Source organism: Alligator mississippiensis, chromosome 1 (assembly GCF_030867095.1).
Source record: "Alligator mississippiensis isolate rAllMis1 chromosome 1, rAllMis1, whole genome shotgun sequence".
Taxonomy (NCBI): Eukaryota; Metazoa; Chordata; order Crocodylia; family Alligatoridae; genus Alligator; species Alligator mississippiensis.
In genome coordinates, this window is record NC_081824.1 from 254,403,263 (window position 1) to 254,427,141 (window position 23,879).

The window sequence follows — 23,879 nt, forward strand, 5'->3', positions numbered from 1 at the left end:
AATTAAATGTTTGTATCTTGCTGAAGTGAGAAACAAACAAGGAAACAAACTTTTGTGCTGAACAGGATGTTTACTCTGACTTGAAATCAAATGCTTGGTACTTGTAGAGAAGGAAAAGCTCAATTACCAACCCCTGCCTGCCCCCCCTCCTTCCCCCCCAGCCAGGAAGAGGTCATAGAGCTCCCCCTTCCATCCCATAACCTAGCCATGGGGCATCTACTTGGATTATGGGCGGGGGAGGTTGAGTTTAGATCTACACACTGCAGGATTGGAATCGCCTCTTAGGAGGGGCTCCTCATCACCAGGTGCCTGGGCACCTGGTGGTGGGTGTCTGTGGACCACTCCTGGTGAAGATGTTCCATTTTGGATAAGATTCTGGTCTAATGACCAGTAAGAGAGAGAGAGGGAGATGAAGGCTGATGGTGAGGATGCTGACCTGAGGGTTGGGGCACCTGGGCATTGGCCTCTTTTCCCATGAACATTTAACTATTTATTCAAAGCAGAAGAGCTGGAGAGGCTGAGACCTCCCTGCCTTCTGGCACTCTCCAAGAAGGACGGAAAGGAGAAGAAGTTTGAATCCTGTGAGGCAGAAGAAAGAGTTAGACCCAAGTCCATCACACCCTGGTTGACAGTCCTGACTGGCAGCCTTTTGGGTGGAAGGAAGAGTAGGGCACTCCTATTCCCAACCCAGGAATTAGTTTTTTCAGGTGAAAACATTCTGCTGAAGATATCTGATCAAAATTTCCTTCCCTGGGTCTGGACTCTTTTATCAGGCAAGTAGAGCGCAGCTTCACCTCTGTGCAGGAGATTTTGTCCAGTGCTGCTTTTCCTTTTCTCCCTCTTTCCCTTTCCTTCTGTGAACAACAGAAGGGTTAGATCAGGGGGAGGAGAGAGAAATGGCAGGAGATCCCGTCCGCTCTGCACATTAGAATCCCCTCCTCCTTCTGTGAATCTTTGTGCTGTCAAGCATGGGGTTCATGTTCTGTGTACAAGTCTGGACCCTGGATTCTCAGTCTCAGACTCCAGCTGTGTGGGGAAAGGTACCCTGTTTGTCTGAGATGTAAAGGAGAAGAGCTTATTTCTGTCTTTTACCTAGTGGCTGTTGACTCTCTCTTTCTTTGGCTGATGCAGTTACCAGAGGACCTACAACTACCAGGAGGTGAGCCGGACCCTCTGCCCGACAGAGCCTGCACCGGATACTGGCCCCTTGGAGCAGGTCATCTTTGTTGATGTGGCTTCCATGGCCCCATCTCCTATCAAGTATGAGCTGCTGGTCACCAGGGTCAAGAACTTCCAGCTCATGTAAGTAGGGTGTGTGAGGGTGGTGGTTGTGTGATGCAGGCTGTCCAGGGACTGGACAGCTCCCAGTCATACACCGATGCACACAGGTCCAGTGCCTGGCGTTGCGCTTTGCCCAGCCTAGAAGATGAAACAGGGTTCTATGACCTCTGCAGACATGTCCCTTGCTGTTGTGCTGGGCAGTGAAAGGCCCATCCCAGCACAGCTTAGTGTGACTCACAGCTGCATGGCATTTCAGACTCTTTACTAAAACCACGTTCTCAGGGGAGGGGGGATCCCACAGGTCCTCAGAGGCACTGTACCTCAGAGAGCTGTCACCTGGATCATGAGGCCTGAGCTGCCATCTTCTGGTCACATCCAGATACATAGTGCCAGGTGAGGATAGAGAAATGCATCCCTCAGAAGGGAAGTGCAGTCTTCCTTGTGGTGATGGCAGGGCTGGCACTGGGAGCTACCCCACTGTATTGTCATTCTAGACTAGGAAGAATTGGAGCGGCCATTTCCACTTACCTTCAAGAACCCCCCAAGTTAGCTCCTCTTCTTGTGTCTGTCCTGAGGAGCATCAGTAGATCTTTTTTCTTCACCAGCCAGTGAGGCAGGCTCCCTGGGGCATGGTAGCCCCCTCACTGGGCAGCCTTTAACAGGAACAAGCTCCTTGTCTGTTTGTTTGTGCACCTCTCAACTAAGGGCAACAAAGGGCTGCTACACCAGGGCAGGCCACTGGTCCTCCTGGCCCAGCATCCAAGCTCCAGCACTGGCCAACCTTTCATTCTGAGTAAGGTGAAACCTACCTATGAAGCACCTAGAATGCAGTGCAGTGCTTCTTGGGTGGCTGTAAAGGGTGGGGACGGGGCCCTCTCCCTGACAGCTGTTTTAAGCAGGTCAGGCTTTGAGGCATGATGTCTGCTTCCCAGTCCTGGGGCGTAATCATAATGTTCTTCACTCCTTTTTTCTGATCTGGTTACAACCTCTGGCTCAGTGTCCTCTGGAGAGTGCTATGCTGTATTTCTTCTTAGGTTTCAATGTGGATTAGCTGTTGTGATACTTGAGGATGGGGGTTGGGTAGAGCTTGCCATGAGGACTCTGCTTACCTGCTGTTCCTCCATAGATATGTAGGGCCAGATTGCTTGCCGTGGTCTGTGCACAGAGGGGATTTGCTTCCCATGTGGAACAATTGGGTCAGCTCCTTCTGCAACAGGGGTGCCTGTACCTTTCCCCACACACAAATTCTTGTTGGCCTGGAGGGGTTTGTGACATGGGGCAGGCAGGATGGTCTAAATGAGAAAAATGCCTATTGCTCTCTTTAGCACCCATGGGGACAGCTAGAAGCAATGCCAGCTTTTTGTTGAGTCAGACTGTCTGCAGCTTTTCCACCCTGGGAACCTGTGAAAGAATAGACCCAATGAAGCTGTGCTGTTTGGGTGTTGATGGGGAGCCACAGGGGACCCAGACCTGACACTGGGAGGCAGTGTGTGTGATCTTGTGCCCCATGGCTTTAGGAGATCTGTGGAGTTGTGGGCCTTGCCCCTTCCTGTCCTCTGCAGTGGGGCTAGCAGAAAAGGGCTCTGGCTGCACTGCACAGGAAGAGGACAATCCTTTTGGCTTCATAAGAGCAGTTGGATCCCCTGTAGTTGTGTCCTGGAGTTGCCAACTTCTGAGAAGCTTTTGGTGAGACGGTTCTCTCTGCTTGAGCTTCCAGGGCTGGGTGTTTCAGACATCTCGTAGAGTGAGCCTCTGTGCCCTGCCCTGTGCCCCCCTCCAGCTGACCACATTTTGCCCTGTGTGTGCACACTCACTTCTACCCCTGTACAATGGGTTTGACTCTCTCCCGTTGTTTAAGTCCCTTAGAATGACTAAAAAGAGGGAGTGGCCCACCCTACAAACACACACATCCCACTGGTCTGGTTGCTTGAAACATTCCCAAAGGCAGCGCTACAGGACTGTCAAATTGGTGATTGTGCTGGCCTTGCTTCTATGAGCGTTAGGGAGCCTTCACCTTACCCATCTCTCTCCTTTCCAGGACAGACAAAGCCTTCAACTTCACTGCCAGCCCTTCTCAGCCACAGGTAAGCAGGAGTCTTTCATGCTGTCTCCTACATTGGTCTTTTCACCAGCAAATGGGTACAGACATGACCCTAGCAGGCATAGAGGGCAAAAACCTCTGTGAACAAGTCTGTTTTCCTCTCAGGATGAAGAGCTTTCCCCTGTTTTTGGCATCTTTGTGGGTTTAGAAAGAGGTACCAATGCAAAGCCTCTGCTTCTCACAGAGCATCTTTGGCACCATATAAAAGATGTTAAAAGCAGAGGCATAGCAAGGGCAACTCTATGCCCTGAGCAGTCACAGTGCTGATGGCACTGGTATAGCCAGCTGCCACTGCAGCTGCAGCTTTTTTTGTGCCCTCCCCCTCTATTTTCCAAAGGCAGTGGCCAGGCCTACTGCCCTGTGATCACCCTTACTCAGAAACTTTCCTTCAGTAGTCTGGGCAATCTGTTAGGAGTGGCAAGTGCCCTCCCTCCCTGCCCCCCAATGACCTAATCTGGCCTCTTTGAGTGCTTTATAGTAGGGCTGCGTGAAGTTTCAGTCCCTGATTCGATCTGGCAGAGATTTGGCCCAATTTGGTAGCCGAATTGCGGAATCCGAATCAAATCAGAGGACCCTTTAATCTCTCTGAATCGAATTGGAACCTTCCGAATTGATTTGGAGAGATTCGGAGATTTGGACATAGACACAGCTTTAAATGTTTTTTCTACGTACCTTGAGGTAGCAGGCACGGCTCATGAGTGCTGTGATGCTGGGGTGCATGGAGTGTCCCACAGAAGTATGGGGGCTCCCCAGTGCACTCGGCAGCAGACCCGTAAGTGGACCAGAAATATTTTCGGTCCGCTTCTGGATCTGCTGCTGAGCATGGGGTGGGCCCCCCTGCACTCCTGTGGGATGCTCCATGCGCCCCAGCATCACAGCATTCACAAGCTGCGCCTGCTATGTCAAGGTATGTAGAAAAAACTTTAAAAGCTGTATCTGTCTGAATTGCTGATTCTCCGAATCAGCATCAAATATTCAGATTTGGATTTGGCCAAATTGAATCAGGGACAGTGATCTGAATCAATTAATCGAATCCCTGTCCCTGATTTGGGCCGAATCTGAATCAAATAGGGCCTGCTTTGCACACCCCTACTTTATAGCCAAGCATTATTCCATTTCATCTGTTTTTGGTAGTTCTGCCCTACCTCTTAGGTCAAAGTTGTCTTTCATTGCCAGGTATGTCAGTCTGCCTGATTCTGCTGTCAGGTTTCTTACGTTGACATCTGTTTATGGTAGGAACACAAGGATGATGATGTTTATTACTTACAGCCTTGGGCAAAATTCGTGAGAGCCAATGGGAGCCTTTCTATTGAACTTAGAGGGGTTTGGATCAGGCTGAGTTATCTTTGATGTCATTGCAGTCTATCATCTGTCACAGCGGATGATATATTAGGTTGTTGATTTTAGTTGTGGTTGGAATGGTCAGAACACAGCTTAATAATTGGAAGCCCACCCTTTTTTGTAAATAACTGTTGAACATTTCATCAAGCAATTCTCTTACTATCTAGAGCCAGAGAAAAAGAAACCAAAATGAAGAAGGAAATAAATTGAAAACAAAAGCATTCACTGATCTCAAAACTCCATTCCTGACCATACTCTATTTTCCAGATGTGCAGAAAGGAATATAATGTATAGGAAATGAGAGGGAAGATTTCCTGGGTTAAAAGTGTGTGTGTGTGTGTGTGTGTGTGTGTGGCGGGGGAGGGTGTATTCTTATAGGGAAAAGGTTTTAACTTTTATTTTAAAAAAAAATCAAACAATTATTTGAGTGCTGACATACAATAATCTTAACATATCTCTTTGGAAGGAAGCCCTAGAGAAGAATCTTTCATATTTAATGTTTAGGTAACACTCTGGTTTCAGCCCCATTAAAAATGTTCTTCCTTTTCAATGTTTTTGCTAATTTTCTCCTTGCTTTTAGAGCTCATTGTTTGAGTAAGCAGGAAGATGAATGGCTAAAAGGTCTTTGCTCAGTAGAAATGCAGCAGTGCTCTGAAGATGCTATTGCTCATGAGCTGTAAAAAAAACAAAACAAAAAACAAAACAAAACAAAAAAAACAACAAAAAACAAAAAAAATTGTTAACGTTTTTGAAACTCTCCAAAACAGTTGCATGCAAAAAATGAACTATTTTAATCTGAGCAGAATTGAATGAACATTACTGCCAGAGGCAGGTGACTCTGTGCTCATTTTTGAAACCCATTTGTGTACTAGTGTGGGGTTAGGGGTTTTTAGTGCATCCAGAACTAGCTGAAATGCTGATGACTGGCAGAGGGCCTGAGTAGATGTAATAATCCTGAGGACTTCCATTACCTATTCAAGTTGGTGAGAATTGTGAGCTCCTTACACCTCTCAGGATTGGGCCCTAGATTAAGAGAACAGGTATTTTCACTTACAGATTTACTTTGTCCCAGATATGTGCCCTCCTAGAGGTGCTGTGCAAGAGTCTGAGGTATAAAGGCTACCTTTGCATTACATTATCTCTGTTCCAGGGACTGACATGGCCCTAGGTACAAATTAGAGCGTGCTCTGAAGGTGTTCTACTCTGCACAGTGCGGTGCTGTATAGAGCTCTCTGAGTTTGGCCTGAGCATGTTTGCTTGAATACCAATGCTGTCTCAGCTCATCAGCACACAACTCGGCTTGGGCAAATTTTCCCTGCTGAAAATGTACCCATGAGCAGCTTCATGTGACCTTGGCTACATGGCTTCTGGTGCCCATGCCAAGTCATTGGGAGCTAGCTTGGGGCTTTCTCCACACTATACAGTGCAGATGTACCTTTATTAATGGCAGTCTTGCTTGCCTACCACTGGATTACTGTTCAGCCTGTAACTGGAGCACTGAGCACTTTGGCTGCTTCATTGACTGGCCCGCAGCCCAGCTGCTATATGTTCCCATGCTAGAGTCTGTGCAGGAGGGTGGGAACTGAGTGGTGTGTGTTAAGGTCTAGAGCTGGAATATGGTGCAGTTGTTCATTTTGCAGTGAACTGTTCATGCTTGTATCAGTGGGGGCAGAAGGAAAGATCTCTAGTGGAAAATAACAAACTTGGAAAAATTCTGGTTTGGTTCTGCCCAAAACTTAAAGCAGAACCCTTGTCCTAGAGGGGAGAAGATATTTACCTGGCTCCTGAGGTAGGAAGGAAGGCTCGTATTCCTTACTAAGGACTGTGAAGTACAGAGAGTCCCCCAGAGTCTGGCAAATTTCTTCTCTGAGATAGGGAGTTGAGAAGCCTGAGAGCCCCAGCTCAGGTTTCATGTCTTAGGGCATTTACTTTCCTTGCTGGGCATCCTGAAGCTGCCAAACTTCTAGGCTCCATAGTGTAGCACTAAGATCGAAGACATTCAGAGTCCTTACTTGTGCGAGCGCTCCCAAAGCTGCTTTGATCCCTGGAGTGACCCTTGTTCCCCAACTCTCAGGGAGTTGGCCTGGACTGAAATTCGTCATGTCCTTGGCCATGGGGCTGCTGGCGAGTCATAGGCCAGGGCGCCTGAGCTCCCTGGAGCCTGTCTGATTTTCCATGAAATATTTTGGTATCGACAGACTGGCATTTTCTGACCTACCAAGAAAAAAATTATTCCAGTCAGCTTCTAATTGTAGTAGCCAGTTTCTAGTGGGTTATCACTGCCCCCCCGCCCCCCCACCCCCTCTTTGGCCACATTTAAATGAATTTTTTAGGGACAGAAAAAGGTGCTTCTCTGACTCCAGGGCCATCTGTCTGCTATATTTTAAGCCCCTACTTCCAACCATGGAGGAAAAGAAAAAAATTAGCATCGGCAAACTGACTTATTTTCCCCAGCCTTGTTCTCCAAAATGGTGGAATAATTTTCACTAAATTAAAAAAACCAAACAAACCGCAGAAGCCTGAGGCAAGTAGCAATCATGGATATATTTAGCCCAAACCATTCCATTTTGGTCAGGGGATAAGCCAGTGACAACAGAGGGAAGTGTCCAGCAGCCTTGCTTGCTGTCTGTAGGTTCACTGCTCTTGTTCCGTTTGCTTGCATAACAGAAACTGCACCTCTTGCAGTCTAGAAATGGAGTTTACTGTAAATTCACTTTTTAGAACTTTACCCACTGGCATACAGCAATGAGTGGGACTTGCTCTCTAACTCCGGTGCCCAGGTGTCTCTTGGGATATGCCCTGTACTACATAGATTTCATAGACATTAGGGCTGGAAGGGACCTTGGAAGATCATCAAGTCCAGCCCCCTGCCCAAGGGGCAGGAAGTCAGCTAGGGTCAAAGGATCCCAGCAAGATAAGCATCCAAATGTTTCTTGAAAGAGTCCAGAGTAAGTGCTTGCACCACCTCTTTGGGGAGCTTGTTTAAGGCCTTGGGGGCTCGCACAGTAAAGAAGTTTTTCCTTATGTCCAGCTTGAAATTGTCATGCAGGAGTTTGTTACTGTTGGATTTTGTCATCCCTTGGGGTGCTCTGGCAAACCCCAGATCCTGATGCACACCTCTTATGTACTTATAGGCTGTCACCAAGTCACCCCTGAGCCTGCGCTTCTCCAGGCTGAAGAATCCCATAGCTTGCAGCCTCTCTTCATAAGGCCTGCTCTCTTGCACGTGTGTGCTGAGAGGAAAGGGGACTGTTCTGTACCTTCAGCCAAGCCCTCCTGTGGAGTACAAGGGTTTTTTAAAACATCTGAAGTCTAAGATGGCCTGAGGAAAGCCTTTCAGGTCTGACCTCTCAGCCAGGTTTCCTGGGGCTGATCTGAGCCCTGGAGGTGATGGGAGAGGGACTCCCCTGCCCTCTAATTCATGGGACTTTGTTCTTTCCTCAGTATTTCCTGTACAAGTTCCCTCAAGATGTGGATTCTGTCATCATCAAAGTGGTATCGGAGACCATCTACCCCTGCTCCGTGGTTTCTGTTCAGGATATCGTGGTAAGTTGGGGATGGGAAAAGCCTTTCAGCCTGCAACAGCAAGGAATTGGAGCATGGTAGCCTACCTGGATCCCAACGTGCGAGACCATGAACCCAGTCGAGGGAAGCCTTGAGGAGTTTGCACTGTAGAGGAACAGCCTAGGGGCAGGGGAGGGGAATGAGGGCCCTGTGGAAGGAAGGAGAAAGGCCAACATGCTGAGATCTCAGGTGGCTTTTCTGTGGAGGTTAGTTAGGAAGAAACAGTTTTCTCATCCAGCCTTGTAATACTGAGCTATTGGTGACAATGCTCCCATCTTTCACCTGCTGGTGAGAGAGGTCAGTGGTACTGCCTTCTGTTTTACAGATGGGTAATTGGGGGCACAGAGATAACAGGACCTTCCCCAGTCACCCAGCAGGTTGGTCCTGGAGCTGGGAATGGGCAGCAGAAATACTTGTGCCTCAGAGAAATTTGTTCATGTTCTCTGCTTCCACTTAACCCTTCCCTCCCCCTTCCACAGTTTTTCTTCCTATGAAGTCCCTTCTCTTCCTGACTCTGTCAATGGTTGTTGGTCCTTCCCCCTTTGTGTCGTGGCTACTTCCCCTTGGCTGTCGCTTGGCAGTGAGAAGCAGCAGGCTGGGCCACCTGTTTTTCCAAGGCAGTCCTGACAGGCACTGGGAGGTTGGGGAGCAGTGAGAAAGAGAGGTAAAGGAGGCCTTGGCTGCTCTCTGAGAAACCCTGAGAGGAGCTGAAACAGCCAGAAGGAGAAGATGGAGTGGGGATCTCAATCCCTGCATGTGGCCCTGCATTTCAGGGTCCAGCTAGGGCAAACAGGTGATTGTACAAAATAGGGAAGTGAGGAGCTGTGGGGGCTGGAGTTGGGGGGGAAATGAGGAAAAGTGTTAGATTGCACATAACAGATGCCTTCTACCTGTTGTCTTGCTGCAGTGCACCATGAGCCACAGGCAGGGTAAGTGGCTTGGCTGCTTCCCCCGCCCTCAAGATTAGGCTGATTTAGTTTGGGACTTTGGAGGTCAGTGGAGTGCTGGTCATGGCTGAGGTGCTCAGAGCAGCTTTGCCAGGCCCTGCATGCACACTTAGCGCTGGGGCTGCTGCCCTAGTGATTACAGGCAGAGCCCTTCCACTACTCTCCATGAAGTCCTGGTGGGGTTGTGACAGGTAGTACCATGAAACTCTTAAAGAAGAATGTGGCTTCTGTTGCTTTTTTGAGTTTGGGGGAGCTTGGCCAGACTGACTATCTGGTGGCAAAGCAAGTCCGCTTTTCTCATGGCTCCCTACAAAATTCATTGGACTTTCTCATTGTTTATGTCTGTTTTAGTGCCCAGTATATGATCTGGACCACAATGTGGAGTTTAATGGTGTTTATCAGTCCATGACAAAGCAAGCAGCCATCACTATCCAGGTGAGACTCCCACCCCAGTGTCCCAGTGCTCTTTTTCAATGACTCCCTCTCTGTGCATCCACTGTGGATCTAGAATTTTGAAAAGGGGGGTGCGGATAGAGTGAGGTGCATTGTCACGTATACAACACCACATGTTTTTCTTGAGTTAAAAAACACTAAAAGCTTTACTAATATGCTAGGTACCTAGGGTTGTGTTACTCAGTTCAAGATTGAAACAAAAACAAATATAACTTCATTGGAATGAGTTGGGAGCAATCTGCAGGGCTGTGAAATAGAAGCTTCATTACCAGAAGCAGCTAACAGACAGCAGGATTGCAAAACAAAGGATAGCTTGATTGGTGGAACATCAAGGTCATTAAAAAAGAGGAAGGGTCGTTAACGCCTGTGGGTTGAAGAGTTTAGAAGGAATCAGGTAGATTGTAATGAATCATGAAGTCAAGTGATTCCCTCAGAGATGCCTGACTAGGAATGCTGCTGCCACTGCCATTGCCAGGCAGTTGGTTTTAAACTTTGGGTAGAACACGAATCAAAGGACCCAGTAGACCCCCACTGGGTATTGCCCTGGGCAGGGCCACCTCCAACCCCAAATGGGGAAGCTGTTTCAGGGAGAGAGAGAAAGTGACTTGCCTCAACCCACACAACAGGGTAGTGTCAGGGTTAGTTATAGAGCATGGGAGGTGGTCCGATTCCTTCTTTTGCTTTAATTTACCCAGCTCAGGCTGTCTTCCCAGAGAAGAGGCTTGGGGAGCTCCAGCCAGTCACATACTGCCTCAGCCCTAAAAACTGAAACCCTTTACAATCCCAGCAAGCATATGGAAAATTTGTCCATGACACTGCTTGGGCTGCACTTGCCCCATGGGTTAAGCAGGCCCAAAGGTCTCAAAACATCTCTCCCCAGAAGTTCTCACAGTACTGACTTACTTACCTGTGTTTTAAAATACTTGCTGTGCTTGTTCCTGTCGTGAGATGCTGGGATTTCTGTTACAAATTGGAATGTGCCCCACTATGTGAGATGGAGACAGGGCCGAAAATGAAGTTCCCAAGCCTGCATTTAGGAATCTGTATTAGGACCCTGATTCCTGGTAGAGCTGAATCCCCAGCCACTCCTGGCAGGACCTGCTGGTTTTGCTGGGTGCTTTGCACATGGGGAAGGCAGGATACTGATTCCAAAGTAGTGTCCTAGGGGCCCCATGCATGATGCCTGGCTTTGGAGAATCCTTTGCTGTCTGTCTGGAAGGAACTCTGGCTATTTCTCTGGAGAACAACAGGCCTTTCATTCCAGTAGCAGAGTGCTCTTCTGTCTGAGTCACTGATTAGATCTCATATTACACTGAGGGCATGCAGATATTCAGTGCAACTGCGCATTTTAGTCCAGTGTGACTCAGGTGCTCCAGCTGAACATGCCCAGCAGGGATAATTACACTTGTGGCAGCATGTGAACAGTGTGCTCGGGGAAGTAATATACACTAGTGAGCTCAGGACAGGGACTGGAACCAGGGCCCTTGTGTCTGTAGACCAGGGGTGCTCAACCTCTAGCCCATGGGCCAGATGTGGCTCACAGAGCCATTACATCTGGCCTACAGGGCTCCCTACTGGTTAGGAAATTTGTTGGCAGGGGAGTGGTGGCAATGAATACAGCCACCCTTCCCCTGCCAAATTCCCAAACCCCAAGCCTTGAGTGGGCAGTTGGAGCTCAGCCAGGCCAGACTTCCACCTCTTCTCACATTGGGCCAGGCCACACTCCCTTCCCTCCCATTGGGGCTTGGCTCTGCCACTTTCCCCCCATGGGGCTAGGTTGGGGCCTAGCCATGCCCCTGTCCCCCACAGGGCTTGGCCATGCCCCTTCCCTGCTTGCAGATGAACCTGGCACTGCCAGTATGGCCCACCAGGCAAGAAGGTTGAACACTGCTCGTCTAGACTATAGCCCTGCTGCTCTTAACTGAGGTTCAAACAGCACTTTGAGGGATTAAGCCGTTAAGGGCACAGTTTGGCCTTGGATCAGGAAATCTCTGCTGGTGCAGCTGGGATTGATTCACCAGTGACTTTCTTACAGTCAGGCAACCACATGGTGCAGATGCTTCTCTTTGCTTCAGCATCACTTAAGCTCAGCTGAATTACATAAAGCATGCCCCTGGACAGCCTCAGGCCTACACAGGTGCATCTATGCTGTGGTTCTGCACATGCAAAAGAGGATGCAGTCAATTCAGTGCAGCTTGTCTGGTCCAGATCAGACCTTTAGCTGCTTTAACCCCTTTAACTTGGATGCAGAAGTAGCTGCCTTGTCCTTCCTTCTAAGGTTTTCTTTGTTTTATTTTCATGCAGAAGAAGGACTTCACAGGTGAGCAGTTCTTTGTGGTGTTCGTCATAAAGCCAGAAGACTATGCCTGCGGGGGCTCTGTGCCTTCCACCATCCAGGGTAAGATGTATCAGGGGCTTTAGCTGGTGCTTTAACTTAAGGTTTCTCACAGGTTGGATGGTGGGCCTATGAGTGGATCTAAAGTTTTGAAAAGGGGGGTTGCAGGTGGTGTGGTGCAATGTCACATAACACAACACATTTTTCTCCAGGCCATTGAAACTAAAAGCTTTACTAATATGTTAGGGGCCTAGGGCTGTGTTATCCAGTTTAAGATCAAAACAAAAACAAATATAACTTTATGGGAATGTACACTGATTTGCTAGGTTATATATTTCAAAAGCACAGCAAACTAAGCCAAAATAGCCAAAAGATACTTTTCTGTTAGTCCTGTAGTCATCATAGTTAAATGTACATCTCTCATTCAGATTTGTAAAGCAAAACCTAACCTTCTTGAGCATCTTGATAGTGATCCAACACTTCACTGTCAACCATGTCCACCCCAAGTTAATGTTCATCTAAGTTTAACATTACCATACCTGAGTTAAGATTTTTAGCTAGAATTAAAGACAGTCTGTGTAATAAATGAGAAATACTACCAGGCATGGCTAACAGAAAGCAGAATTGCAAAAGAAAGGATAACATGATGAATAGAACATCAAGATCATTAAGAAAGGGGGAGGGTTGGTAACACCTATGGAGTGAAGAGATTAGCAATAATCAGGTACATTATAATGAGCCATGAAATCAGCTGACTCTGTCAGCTCTGTCTGAATAGAAATGCTGCTGCCCCTCCCAGGCAGTTGGTTCTAAAGTTTGGGTGGAGCCGGAATCAAAGCGGGGGGGGGGGGGGGGGGGGGGTGAAACTGCATCAATGCACCGCTCCCCCAGATCTGCGCCTGTACCATAGGTTGTTATTTGTGGCCCTCAGGTGAAATGGTAATGTTGTGTGTCAAAGGGAGCCACATCAAGGAAGTGTCACAGAGACGAGAGATGATTAGGGACCTGAGAAAAAACACAGATAAAGGCCAAGCAGAACAAAATTTGACTCTGCCCGGAGTTTCCTGCAAACCCTATTGAGTGGGTCTAGGAGTTGCATCTGTACAGGGAAGTAGGCCTATCCCCAGAGCTGAGATGATGACTAGGAAGCAGGAGAGCGGTCCTCATGATCAGTAATGACAAGAGCGATCTGTTCTGTACATGAAAGGACAGTATAATTCCCAAAAGACCTCAGGAGTGTTTCCAGTAGTGGGAGAACCCTACTTGCCCCAATATGGCATTGTTCTTCCAGTGCTTATGAGAGCCTTGGAGAGGATCTGCAGATGGGCATATTGGGTTGATTGTTATTTTAATGTCAGCAGTGTGCCTGGTGCTGTATACGATGCTTCTCTAAGGGAAAACTGTAGCCCAGTCTAAGAGTGAAGAAATAGTATGTGCAGAGGGCGAAGGGATGTGCGGGCAGCGGTGAGGCCCTACTTTTCCTGATGATTATTATAGGTGTCCTTCTGGCAGGCACCCAGAAAGGAGGTGAGTGCAGAATGGGGATCTGAATATTGAGAGTATGGCAGTTGGCATTGGGTGCAGAAAGAGGGGGAGGGCAGGAAAAGGCTCTAGTGTGAGAGTGGGAGAAGGAAGTGAACATCAGGGGCACCAGTTTGCAAGCCCTGGGGCGGAGAGAGCTGAGAGTAATGGAGTACCAGGTGGTGTGTAGAGTTTTGAGGCATTTTAAATGTAATACCATGAGCAGGAGGAAGCCAGTGGTAGCTTAAAGAGAGGTCTAGCAGGGCCTAAGCGACTGAGAAGGTGATCTTGGAGGAAGTCTGAAAGAGAGGCTCCAGCCAAGCTGATTACAGCTCCATCCTCTCCTCCAGTGCCATCCTCCCACTTGCAGGAAGAGGGGTCCCCGTCTCACAGCTCTTTCCCAGAGGTGACCAGGGCTATGGGAGCAGAGGAAGCAGTGGTCACCTGAGGGAGGCCAGGAGTGAGTGCTGTGGGGGAGAGGTTCTGGCAGGGTGACAGGAGATGGTGGCAGTGATGAAGGATCTTCATGTTGGAGAGAGCCCTCTGGGAGCTGTGCTCAACTAGGGAAAGTCCAGGGAGAAGGCTTGTTGGAAGAAGAGGTGGCTTAACCAGGGTCAGAGGCGGCCAAGGGCCATGGTGGGACCTTTGTGTGAAAGACAAAGCCCTTTGGGGTGAATGTGGGGAGGAAAGCCGCTGGTTTTGACAATGAAGTGTTGTATGCACTGTCAAGGTGCCAGATGGGAGGAGGGTGTAATGTAGAGGTGGGTTTGAAGAGAAGGGGAGCCAGGTCTCATGAGAACAAGAGGACAGAGAAATGGGGAGGAGGGTCAACATGAGTGACAACATGGTGTAGAGAAAGTGCACACCTTGTGTGTGTTGTGCAAAGACTGTAGCTGATGGGAGTGGTAATGAACATGGAGGGGAGATGTGTCCTGAACACAGGCATCCTCCGCATTCCCCACTTTGGGTTAAACAGGATCTGTGCATGTTTTCTGATGTATTTCATAGATTTCATAGACATTAGGGCTGGAAGGGACCTCGGAAGATCATCGAGTCCAGCCCCCCGCCCAAAGGGCAGGACGTCAGCTGGGGTCACAGGATCCCAGCAAGATAAGCATCCAGTTTCATCTTGAAGGTGTTCAATGAAGGCGCTTGAACAACCTCCGGTGGCAGGCTGTTCCAGACCTTGGGGGCTCGGACAGTAAAGAAATTCTTCCTTATGTCCAGCCTGAAACGATCTTGTAGTAGTTTGTGACCATTCGTCCTCGTCATCCCTTGGGGCGCTCTGGTGAACAAACATTCCCCTAGATACTGGTGGTCACCCCTGATAAACTTGAAGGTGGCCATCAGATCACCCCTGAGCCTGCACTTTTCCAGGCTAAAGAGCCCCAGGGCTCTCAGCCTGTCATCGTAGGGTCTGCTTCCCTGACCTCTGATCATGCGCGTGGCTCTTCTCTGGACTCTCTCAAGCTTCCCCACATCCTTTTTGAATTGTGGAGCCCAAAACTGGACGCAGTACTCCAGCTGCGGCCTCACTAAGGCCGAGTACAGGGGGAGAATGACGTCCCGGGATTTGCTTGAGAAGCATCTATGGATGCAAGCCAGCGTTTTGGTCGCTTTACTAGCCGCAGCATCGCATTGCAGGCTCATGTTCATCTTGTGGTCAATGATGACCCCCAAGTCTCTTTCTTCCATAGTGCTAACCAACATAGCACTGCCGAGCCTATAAGGATGCTGCGGGTTTTTTTTCCCAAGGTGGAGAACCTTGCATTTATCGGCATTGAACACCATCAGATTCTCATCCGCCCACTTGCTGAGCCTGTCCAGGTCAGCCTGGATCATCCGCCTGTCTTCTGGTGTGGATGCTTTGCCCCAAAGTTTGGTGTTATCAGCAAACGTGGCCAGTCCGCTTCTGACTCCAGTGTCCACATCATTAATGAAGATGTTGAACAGTATGGGTCCAAGGACAGAGCCCTGGGGGACCCCACTGGTCACAGGACACCACGATGAGTGACTTCCATCAATTACTACCCTCTGGGTCCGACCCCGGAGCCAGTTTTCCAGCCAGTGGATCGTGGGGGACCCAAGGCGACAATTGGCCAGTTTCTCCAAGAGACGATCATGGGACACCAGATCGAAGGCTTTTTTGAAGTCAAGATATATGACATCAATCTCTTCTCCCTTGTCCAGGTGATAGGTCACCTGGTCGTAGAAGGAAATGAGATTGGTCAAGCAAGACCTACCCCCAACAAACCCGTGCTAGCTATCCCTTAAGATGTTGGCGTCGGCCAGTCCATTAAGGATGGCCTCCTTAATAAACTTTTCTAAGATCTTCCCCGGGATAGAAGTCAGGCTGATGGGCCTATAGTTAGCCGGATCCACTTTCCTCCCTTTCTTGAAGATAGGCACCATGTTGGCCTTCTTCCAGTCTTCGGGCACTACACCAGAGCGCCAAGAGTTTTCAAAGATCCGCGCTAGAGGCTGGGCTATGATGCTCGCTAGCTCCTTGAGTACCCTGGGGTGAAGATTGTCAGGGCCGGCTGACTTGAAGGTATCCAGCTTCTCAAGATGTTCCTTCACAAAGTCAGCATTAATGGAGGGCAGGGGATCACCCTCACCCGGACTTCCCGGCCCTGTAGCGGGCACGGGCGTCCCATGGGGCTGATGAATTCATGTGGCCCAAACTCCTGGCTGTGCTCCTAAGCCCTGCGTTACCATGGAAGGTAAGAATTTGTTCAGATAGGCAGGGTGCCCAGCTACACTAGCAGAAAGTCAGCCAGTCAGAAATAATGACAATCAACTCAGCCTCAAGTCGGCAGTTCCAGGAGACCCATCTCTTATTCAAACTAATTGGAGAACATGCTCCTTTTTGTTATGCCACCTCAGCCTGTGGGTGCAGCCCAGGTCCCTAATAACATTCTTTTTTGGGAAAGCATAAAATACCCTAATGGTTGCTCTGCCTCAGCCTCCTCAGTCTGGAAGTACCTATGCGCATCTTGCAAGATGTAACCAAACACCCAGGAGAGCTGCTAGCTAACAGTCAAGCAGGGAAACATTTGTCTCCATGGAGATCCACAGCTCAATCCAGACCAGTGGTTTTTTGTCCTTAGCGTGACACAAAAATTCCTCGCAGAGAGAGAGGTCAGGCTGATGCCAGCAGTCTGCTTGGATTCCCCAGGCTTTCCTCACCCAGGGCAGGGCTGCTGGGTAACTGCATATTGTAGCACCTTGTGTTTCCTTGCAGTTCTTTTCCTTGTGCAGCTCCTCACATGTTGCCATGCAGGTGAGAAGCAGTGACCAGCGCATAGTGGAGAGTGGCAACTAAGTGACCCAACGCTGTAGAACAATCCCAGTGGGCTGATCTCAGGGAGAGGCAGGGTTGGCTTACACTTTGGTCTCAGCCAGTCAAAACCCTTAGCAGCATAGTAAAGGTCCAAGCACAGCTTTCTAGAGGAAAGATGTAGGTGGTGGGTAGAGCAAGAACTCTTGGGAAGAGAGTTCTAGCCAGGCCTGTGGCTTTACCACACACTCTTTTATTGACCTCACCAGGATTTTAGCTTCACTTACTTGGAAATGAGGATGTGAGAGAATGATGCTGGCTCTGGCCATTGAACGAGGCCTGGGGTAGTTAACTGAGTGCACCTTCCTTCTTACAGACAAGGGCAACCACACCTGGAACCTGCAAAGGACAAAACATCTTCAAGTGACCATTGTGCCCTCCATTCCAGGTGAGTATATGGGATTGTGGGAGCACCTGGGGCTGCTCCAGCATTTGCTTTCCTGGGCAGGAAACATTCCAGGAGCCCTGGGGAAGGTAGGGAACTCCCACCTGCACTGCAGCCCCAGAGGGAGGCACAGCTAGCAACTGTGTAGGACTTCCAGCTGCAGGAATGGGGGGCAGGCTGTCTGGGCAGGGGAGGTGCTCGCATCTTCTGCAAGGAGGGCACCTGGGGGCAGGAGCATTGGGCATGGAAGAGCAAGTCAGCAGGAGGTGCTGCAGGGGATGAGGTCAAGGGCACTCCCTGGAAGGGAGCCATGTATTTATTTTTTTTTCCCCTGGTACATGACTGTCCACCTGTCTTCTTCCCTCAGAGTCTGTTTATGTGCAGGCCATGCTCTTCAGCTTCCTGAGCTTCCTCTCCTTCTACATGGGTGCACTGATGGTTGCCTGTATGCACTATGTCAGGTAGGTAGGCTGTCTTGACAGTGGCGGCATTTGGGCCAAGTTTCCATTTCTCCTTAATCTCCAGGATCCAGGAAATCCAGGGCAGAGACCTCCAGGCTCTGAGGCACCAAGGTGCAGGTCAGGCCAGGCACTGCATCAACCTGATTGCCTGGTTTCCTGATCCCCTCCTGTCCTGTGCTTCCTTTGCTGGGGTCCCTGATCTGCCCTGAGGGGATGAGCCTGCCTCTGAAATAGCCACAGATGCTGCCTCATCTTGCTAACAGGTTGCTCTGGAGGCAGGGTCAATCCCTCTTTGGTCATTCCAGCATTTGCCATTGGTCCTTCCTCCCCCTCCCTTCCTCTTCATCTGCTGGCAGTGGCTGTGGCATTTGCAGGTTGTGGTTTGGCCTGTATCCCCATCCATCCTACCCCAGACTGCATGCCCCTGTGTCCTGCAAGGGTGAGCAGGGCAGCAGGAAGCCTGTCATTGTCTCCAAGGAGCTCCCAGCAGTGAGACTCCCCCTGTGCCTGTTCTCTCAGGAGTATAGTTCATCTAAAGGCAACATTCTTGTTAGGCAGGACTATGCAAGGAGCCTCATGGTGTCTGCAGAAGCAGACTCTCTGTTCCAGGCCACAGAGGCTTAGCAGAGAGTTGTGCATCTCTTGGCATATGCACAGGGGTGAGTTGTACCCTCTTCTCCAGTACTGGGGGTTGGTCACAGTCAGAGAACTCTGGGCAAGTGGTGTGACCTGTCCATTTCTGTGCACTGTCTCCTGTGCACCAGCCTGATATGGCAGCGCTTTTGTAGTTTATTCAAGTGGATGTTGGTGTGTTCATTTCCCAGAGTGTGGCAAGCTTGGCAGCTGAAGGCCATCAGCCAGGTTCTTCCAGCTCTCAGGACCAAATGGCATGAATTGGCCAGACTGGATTAGGTCACTGGTCGCGCTTCTGGCTGTGGCTAGCTGATGTATCAGAGGAAATGTCAGAGGAAATGGGATTACCTGCCCCTGGTTCCTGTGTCTCATGATGCTCTGCTGGGAGCAGAAATGTAGGTAGTAGGGGATCAGGCTACTCTCAGCTTAGTGCTGAACATCTGGTATTTGTCTTTTGAAGGGCTGTACAGTGCTGGCCTTTGGCTTTTGAGAAGCTGCAACCTGCAGTGGCTGGTGATTGGAAATGGGGGCAATGGGAAGGGCTGACTGAGTTTTTAGGGTATTGTCTGTGCTTGTTTCCAGGGCTCGGAGGAAGATGTCAGCTGAGAGGTACAGCCCCGATGATGGTAAGCTCCTGGGGACTTCCAGCCAGACAGGACAAAGGGCACAGCTAATTTTGTATAGTCCCTTTTGTCCCATTTGCCTTGAGTCTGTTTCAACCTGCTTCTTCTTCTGCCTCTCCCAGGGTCTTAAGGGTGAATGCTGGAATTCTCAGTTTAAGTGAGCTCCCCCTGTCTGCTTCTACCTTGACTCAGTTTGGGGGAAGCAGTTTGAGGGAAGGCTTTTCAAACGCTGGGCTCCAGAGGAAGTGCGTGGATGTTGGGGATGGGGGGATGGTTATCAGGAGCTCCACTGCATTTTGTTTCACAGATTTACATAATTAAAATGCACCAGGTAGAGAGGAATGCCCTTAACCCCAAGGCTGAGTCACCTGTTCTTTTTTGAACAGGTATTTTTAGTGGTTTATACCAGCCCCAGGCAGGTGTCTTGCATGCTGGGATTCTTCCTGCCTGAGCTGACCTTGGGGCGAGCTCTCTTCAATGGTGGGGTTGAGGATATAAGTGAGTAGATGACTGACTAGTTCAGCCCAGTGGTGTTTGCATTATGTATTGGACACTGGGTCCAATGTGCTTTCTGCTGCACTCATGCTACAGTTTTCGTTTGGAAAAGAACTGCATTGTAGGCATCACCAGAGGGGGAGAGGGAGGCTTGAGCAGGCTGGAGGCAGGTGGGTAGTTTGGGTTTCTGGCACCTGGGGAGGTATGGGAGGCTGTTTTAAAAACTGAGTGCCTGGGAAGCAGGGGAAGCCTTAGGTTTCTTTCTGCTCCCCTCTCAAGTGTAGCTTAAATTTGGGCAGTGGAAGGAGCTTAAATTACTTGTCTCCCCTCCTCTTTCCCCCTCAACAAACCTGACTCTCCCCTACCCTGATACCTTTCTGATGGATTACACCACAAATGCAGCTGGATGTTTCACAGCAAAGCAATCAGCAATGAATCTTTTTGCAGTTTGGCATTGCCAGGGCTCAGTGCTGAGACTCATGTTAGATGAATGGGGGTGATTCACTGTTCACAGTTGCTATTTTGGGCTCTCTGCCTGCCTTGCTGCATTACACAGGCTCTTATCACATCTGGAACGTTTTCTTCATGCCTGTCAGAGGAGGAGATAAAATGTGCGGGATGGCGACTCTGTTTTCAGGGCACAAGGCATGTGGCATGGGCAGTGTGAGAGGGCACAGAGTTGGAGGTGTGGTGGTAGTCACTACGAGTGAGAGTGCCATCACCCAGGTGGAGTTCAGGAAGTCAGAGCAGAATCTGACTTGGGCTCCAGAGGCTGCTGAAAGGGCTAAGGAGTCATCTGCTGAGTGCAAGAAGCCAGGACCTCAGTGGGGTGACAGGGCAGCTCCCATTAAGGTGGATACTGGAGAAATGTTTGCTTGTGCTTTCTGTGCTGGAGGCAGTGCCCTGGCAGCACCTGGGGTGCTCTAGATGTGCAGGTGCTGAGTTTCCTCAGGGAAGCTGATACCGAAGCACTGGGGCAGGATGGGAGAGGCATCTGTGCTGCCTGCAGCACTGCTAGTGAAGCCAGGGTACACAGATACTGCATGTGGCACAGCTGGAGGGTATATGGCTGGCTCCCAGGGAGCTGGATTGAGGGAGGGTCCCACACCTCTCTGCCCTTCCAGCAAGAGGTTTTCTCCTGCTCTCTCCCTGCTCCTAAGTTGCCCTCCTCTGCCTGCCTATCTTGACCTCCCCCATCTTGTTTCCTCCTGTTTCCTAGACTGCCCTCTGTACTGTTCTCTTCTTTCTTCCCCAGCTGGCCCTACAGCCCCTTATGCCTCTGTGCCACTCTGTTCCCCTGTTCTCTCCCCTGGACTGTAGGAGTTTGCCAGGCTAGGAGCTGCTCCATCCTGAGTGCCATTGCTTCCTGGGATGTACGATTAGTTGAACTCTGCACGGGGTGGTACAAGTGTCTGACATTACAATTTGTACCTCCTGGAACAGCCTGTCCCTCCCTCCCCTTCCCCCATGGCATTGCCCAGACACTCCCTACCTCTTGCCTGCTCTACGCCCTCCCTCCCCACTGGACTTTCCCTCCATTCTGGTTTGCTCTCCTGCCCACAGGGCACCCCCTTCTTATTGTCCTCCCCTCCTTGCCCATTCATCTTCCCTTTGCACCCCTTGTCCCCTTTCCTGAGTGAGCCACCCACCCCTTTTTCCTCACCCCCAAATATCCTGGAGCTCCTGTCCGCCCACTCCCCCAACACCCTTTCTCTCCATGTCCTGCCTCCAAGCTGTTTGCTATACTTGTGGGCCCTGCCTTCTCAGTGCCCTATGGCAGAGTAGCAGATCTGAGGGAACCTGTGGCTCAGTTCTGTCACCTGGCATGCCACACCCAGCAAAGCAAATGATGAGCCACAGGGCAGACGGGCACCTGAGGGGCTGACTCATGCATGCTCTAGGTAGGAAGCAGGGCTGAAACTGGGAGGAGAGCCTATGGCCTAGCCAGCCCTGGGGTGCTCAGTGTTACTGCTTTCTCTCCCTCATGCTGGGTCACGCCTTGGTCTACTATCACAAAGCCCTTCACACCCCTCTCCTGAATTACCAGTAATGATCATACATTAGATATGGAGCTTGGTAGTGCAAAGTGGTGTGCGTGCGCATGAACACACACACACACACACACACACACACACACACACACACAATTAGTGACTGTACATTAGACAGGGAGGTTAGTAGTGCAAAGCACATGTACATGCGTGCGCATCCCCCTCCCCCCTCTTCTGAATGACTACATTAGACCAGAAGATTGGTAGCACAAAGCAAGGTCTGAACCTAGAGCAGAGCAACTCCATGCCATGGGGAGAGGGAGAGGCTGAGGCATGCTCTACTCCAGATGCAGGGTGCACAAAACAGGAGCAAGAACCATAAAATATGTCTCATCCAAGAGCAGTGAAAACAACTACCCATCTGCAGACCAAGTTGGGTGGGGGAAGGGAGCATGGATATGGCAGCTTCATTGTAGGTAGTAGGCCACTTCCTTGTTTTCCTTGCAGGATCTAGGACCATGGCTGCATCGCGTCCTATCACAGCAGGCACACCTGAGGGAAGCAGCTACGGTGCTATTGGTACGGAGCATGCTGGATTTGGGCACTGAGGCCTGGGCAAAGGAGCTGATATATTTTCACAGTTGTTGAAGCTAGAAGGGGCTGCCAGATCCCCTCCCTCTGTTGAACCAGGGTGTCTAAGCCATTCCTTAGTCACTCCTGTATCTAGCCCAGTGACTGGGTCAATCCAGGACATTTTGGTCCTTGGGAAACTAAACTGCAGAGCGTGGGAGAGGCTTGGTGCCAGGAATTGATGTTACTCAGATGTTGCCAGCAGGGGATCTGCATCATGCCCCATGCTGTAGAACAGTGGTTTTTAACCTGTGGTCTGCGGATCCCTGTGGGGTCTAAGGGGTCCGCGAAAGATGACTGTGATCAATCAAAAGTATGTGAATACCTGCACCTACAATTCGATGGGGTCTGCACCTCCATTTGCATTTTTAGGGATCTCCAAATGAAAAAAGGTTGAAAACAACTGGCTTAGAGTGAGATCCTTCCAGCCTGACTGATGCTGATGTGATGAGGGAGGTGGGAGGAAATTCTTCCTGACCCCAGCCCAACCATCGGTCTGCCCCTGAGCAAGATGCACCTGCTAGCCCCGAGGGGAGGTTTTCTGCGCAGTGTGCTCAGGGTGTCAGCAGTGCCCAAGGTCCCTGCAGTGGTGAAGAGTTGAGGAGAGGGAGGCCTCTGTGATCCTAGCAAGTGAACTACACCCACACTACAGAGTAAGGTGAAGCCCAAGGTCCTTGCCAGCCTAGAGAAAAATTCCTGCCTGGACCCAAAGTTTAGTGCTCAGTCTGCTCCTGGAAGCATGAGCAAGTCACATCAGCTACATGGAAGACCCCAGGATTTGTCTCTTCTCAGGGGTCTCTGGCATGGACCCAGGGCTTGTGCAAGCCCCACTTCAGTGCAGGGAGGAAGGCAAAGTGCAGGCTTAAGGGCAGCAGGGACCCAAGCTCCTTTCTCCCTAAGCACAGTTTCCTTAGTCTCCTTGCCACTGTCAGGTCTGTGGGAGCTATATTGTGTGGCTGCTTCTGCTGGGCCAGTCCTTGTTGCCATTGCAGGGCTTAGCAATGGTCCTTCTAAGCCCAGGCCTGTTAAGGGGGTGCTCCACTCTAGACCTCCCACTTCTCACTGCTAAAGGATTAAAACACAGTGTCCTGGGTCTTCTACATGGCAGCTTGGAGTGGGCCAAGGCATTCAGCCCAAGGGGGTTGAATGGATATGGAAGAGACGGTGACTGTATTTTCTTGCAGCAGAGCATGGTATGTTTAAACCATGCTTATGGTGCAACAATTACCCCAGCCCAGGCCTGCAGGGAGGGGTGTGCTTTACTCTATAAATGCTACTGATTTCCTGACAGGATGTGACATGTGCAGAGTTTTCAGTGGGCTGCAGAGGGATTTGGACCCAAGGCTGGGAACTGGGGTAGGGTCAGAGACTCAGGCTTTCACACAGGCTATCTGACCCTTGTCCAGGATCATCCTGGATCCATTCAGATATTTGGGCAATAAAGAAGGGCCCCTTAAGACCCTCTTACAAGGAGTGAGAGGCCTTTCCCTGCTGTCTTCTGCTTCTTCAACCCCCCATCAGCATGCCCCATCCATGCCCTACATGAATCTGCATATAGGGCATGGATGGGGCTGAGACAAGCCAACTGAAGATGGTGCATGGGACCATCCATGTCCCCATCTGCTTCAGGGAGTCTCCTTAGGCCAGGGGTGCGAAACAAGGCATGTATCTAATTCTGTCCTGTTATTAGTGAGAGAAGTAAGATGCTGGGGAGAGCAGGGGCAGCTCCATGAGCGTATACATGAGGTTCTTAGAGAGGACATTCTTATCCCAGGGAG

The 23,879-nt window shown here is 50.0% G+C and overlaps 1 protein-coding gene across 4 annotated transcripts in view; it reads left to right on the top strand.

Annotated features, from left to right (window-relative positions):
- The window catches only part of SIDT1 (SID1 transmembrane family member 1), a 76,869-nt gene that overhangs the window by 35,455 nt on the left and 17,535 nt on the right, over positions 1-23,879 (top strand). For 2 of the 4 annotated variants that reach the window (XM_019476514.2, XM_014603880.3), the window contains exons 3-11: positions 1,132-1,302; positions 3,320-3,365; positions 8,168-8,269; positions 9,586-9,669; positions 11,992-12,085; positions 17,200-17,271; positions 17,636-17,729; positions 18,945-18,988; positions 21,979-22,050. In XM_019476514.2, coding sequence (XP_019332059.2) covers positions 1,132-1,302; positions 3,320-3,365; positions 8,168-8,269; positions 9,586-9,669; positions 11,992-12,085; positions 17,200-17,271; positions 17,636-17,729; positions 18,945-18,988; positions 21,979-22,050 — 779 coding nt within the window. Of the gene's footprint in view, positions 1-1,131; positions 1,303-3,319; positions 3,366-8,167; positions 8,270-9,585; positions 9,670-11,991; positions 12,086-17,199; positions 17,272-17,635; positions 17,730-18,944; positions 18,989-19,398; positions 19,484-21,978; positions 22,051-23,879 lie in introns of those variants that run through there. The other 2 variants (XM_019476515.2, XM_019476516.2) reach the window with 2 other exon arrangements.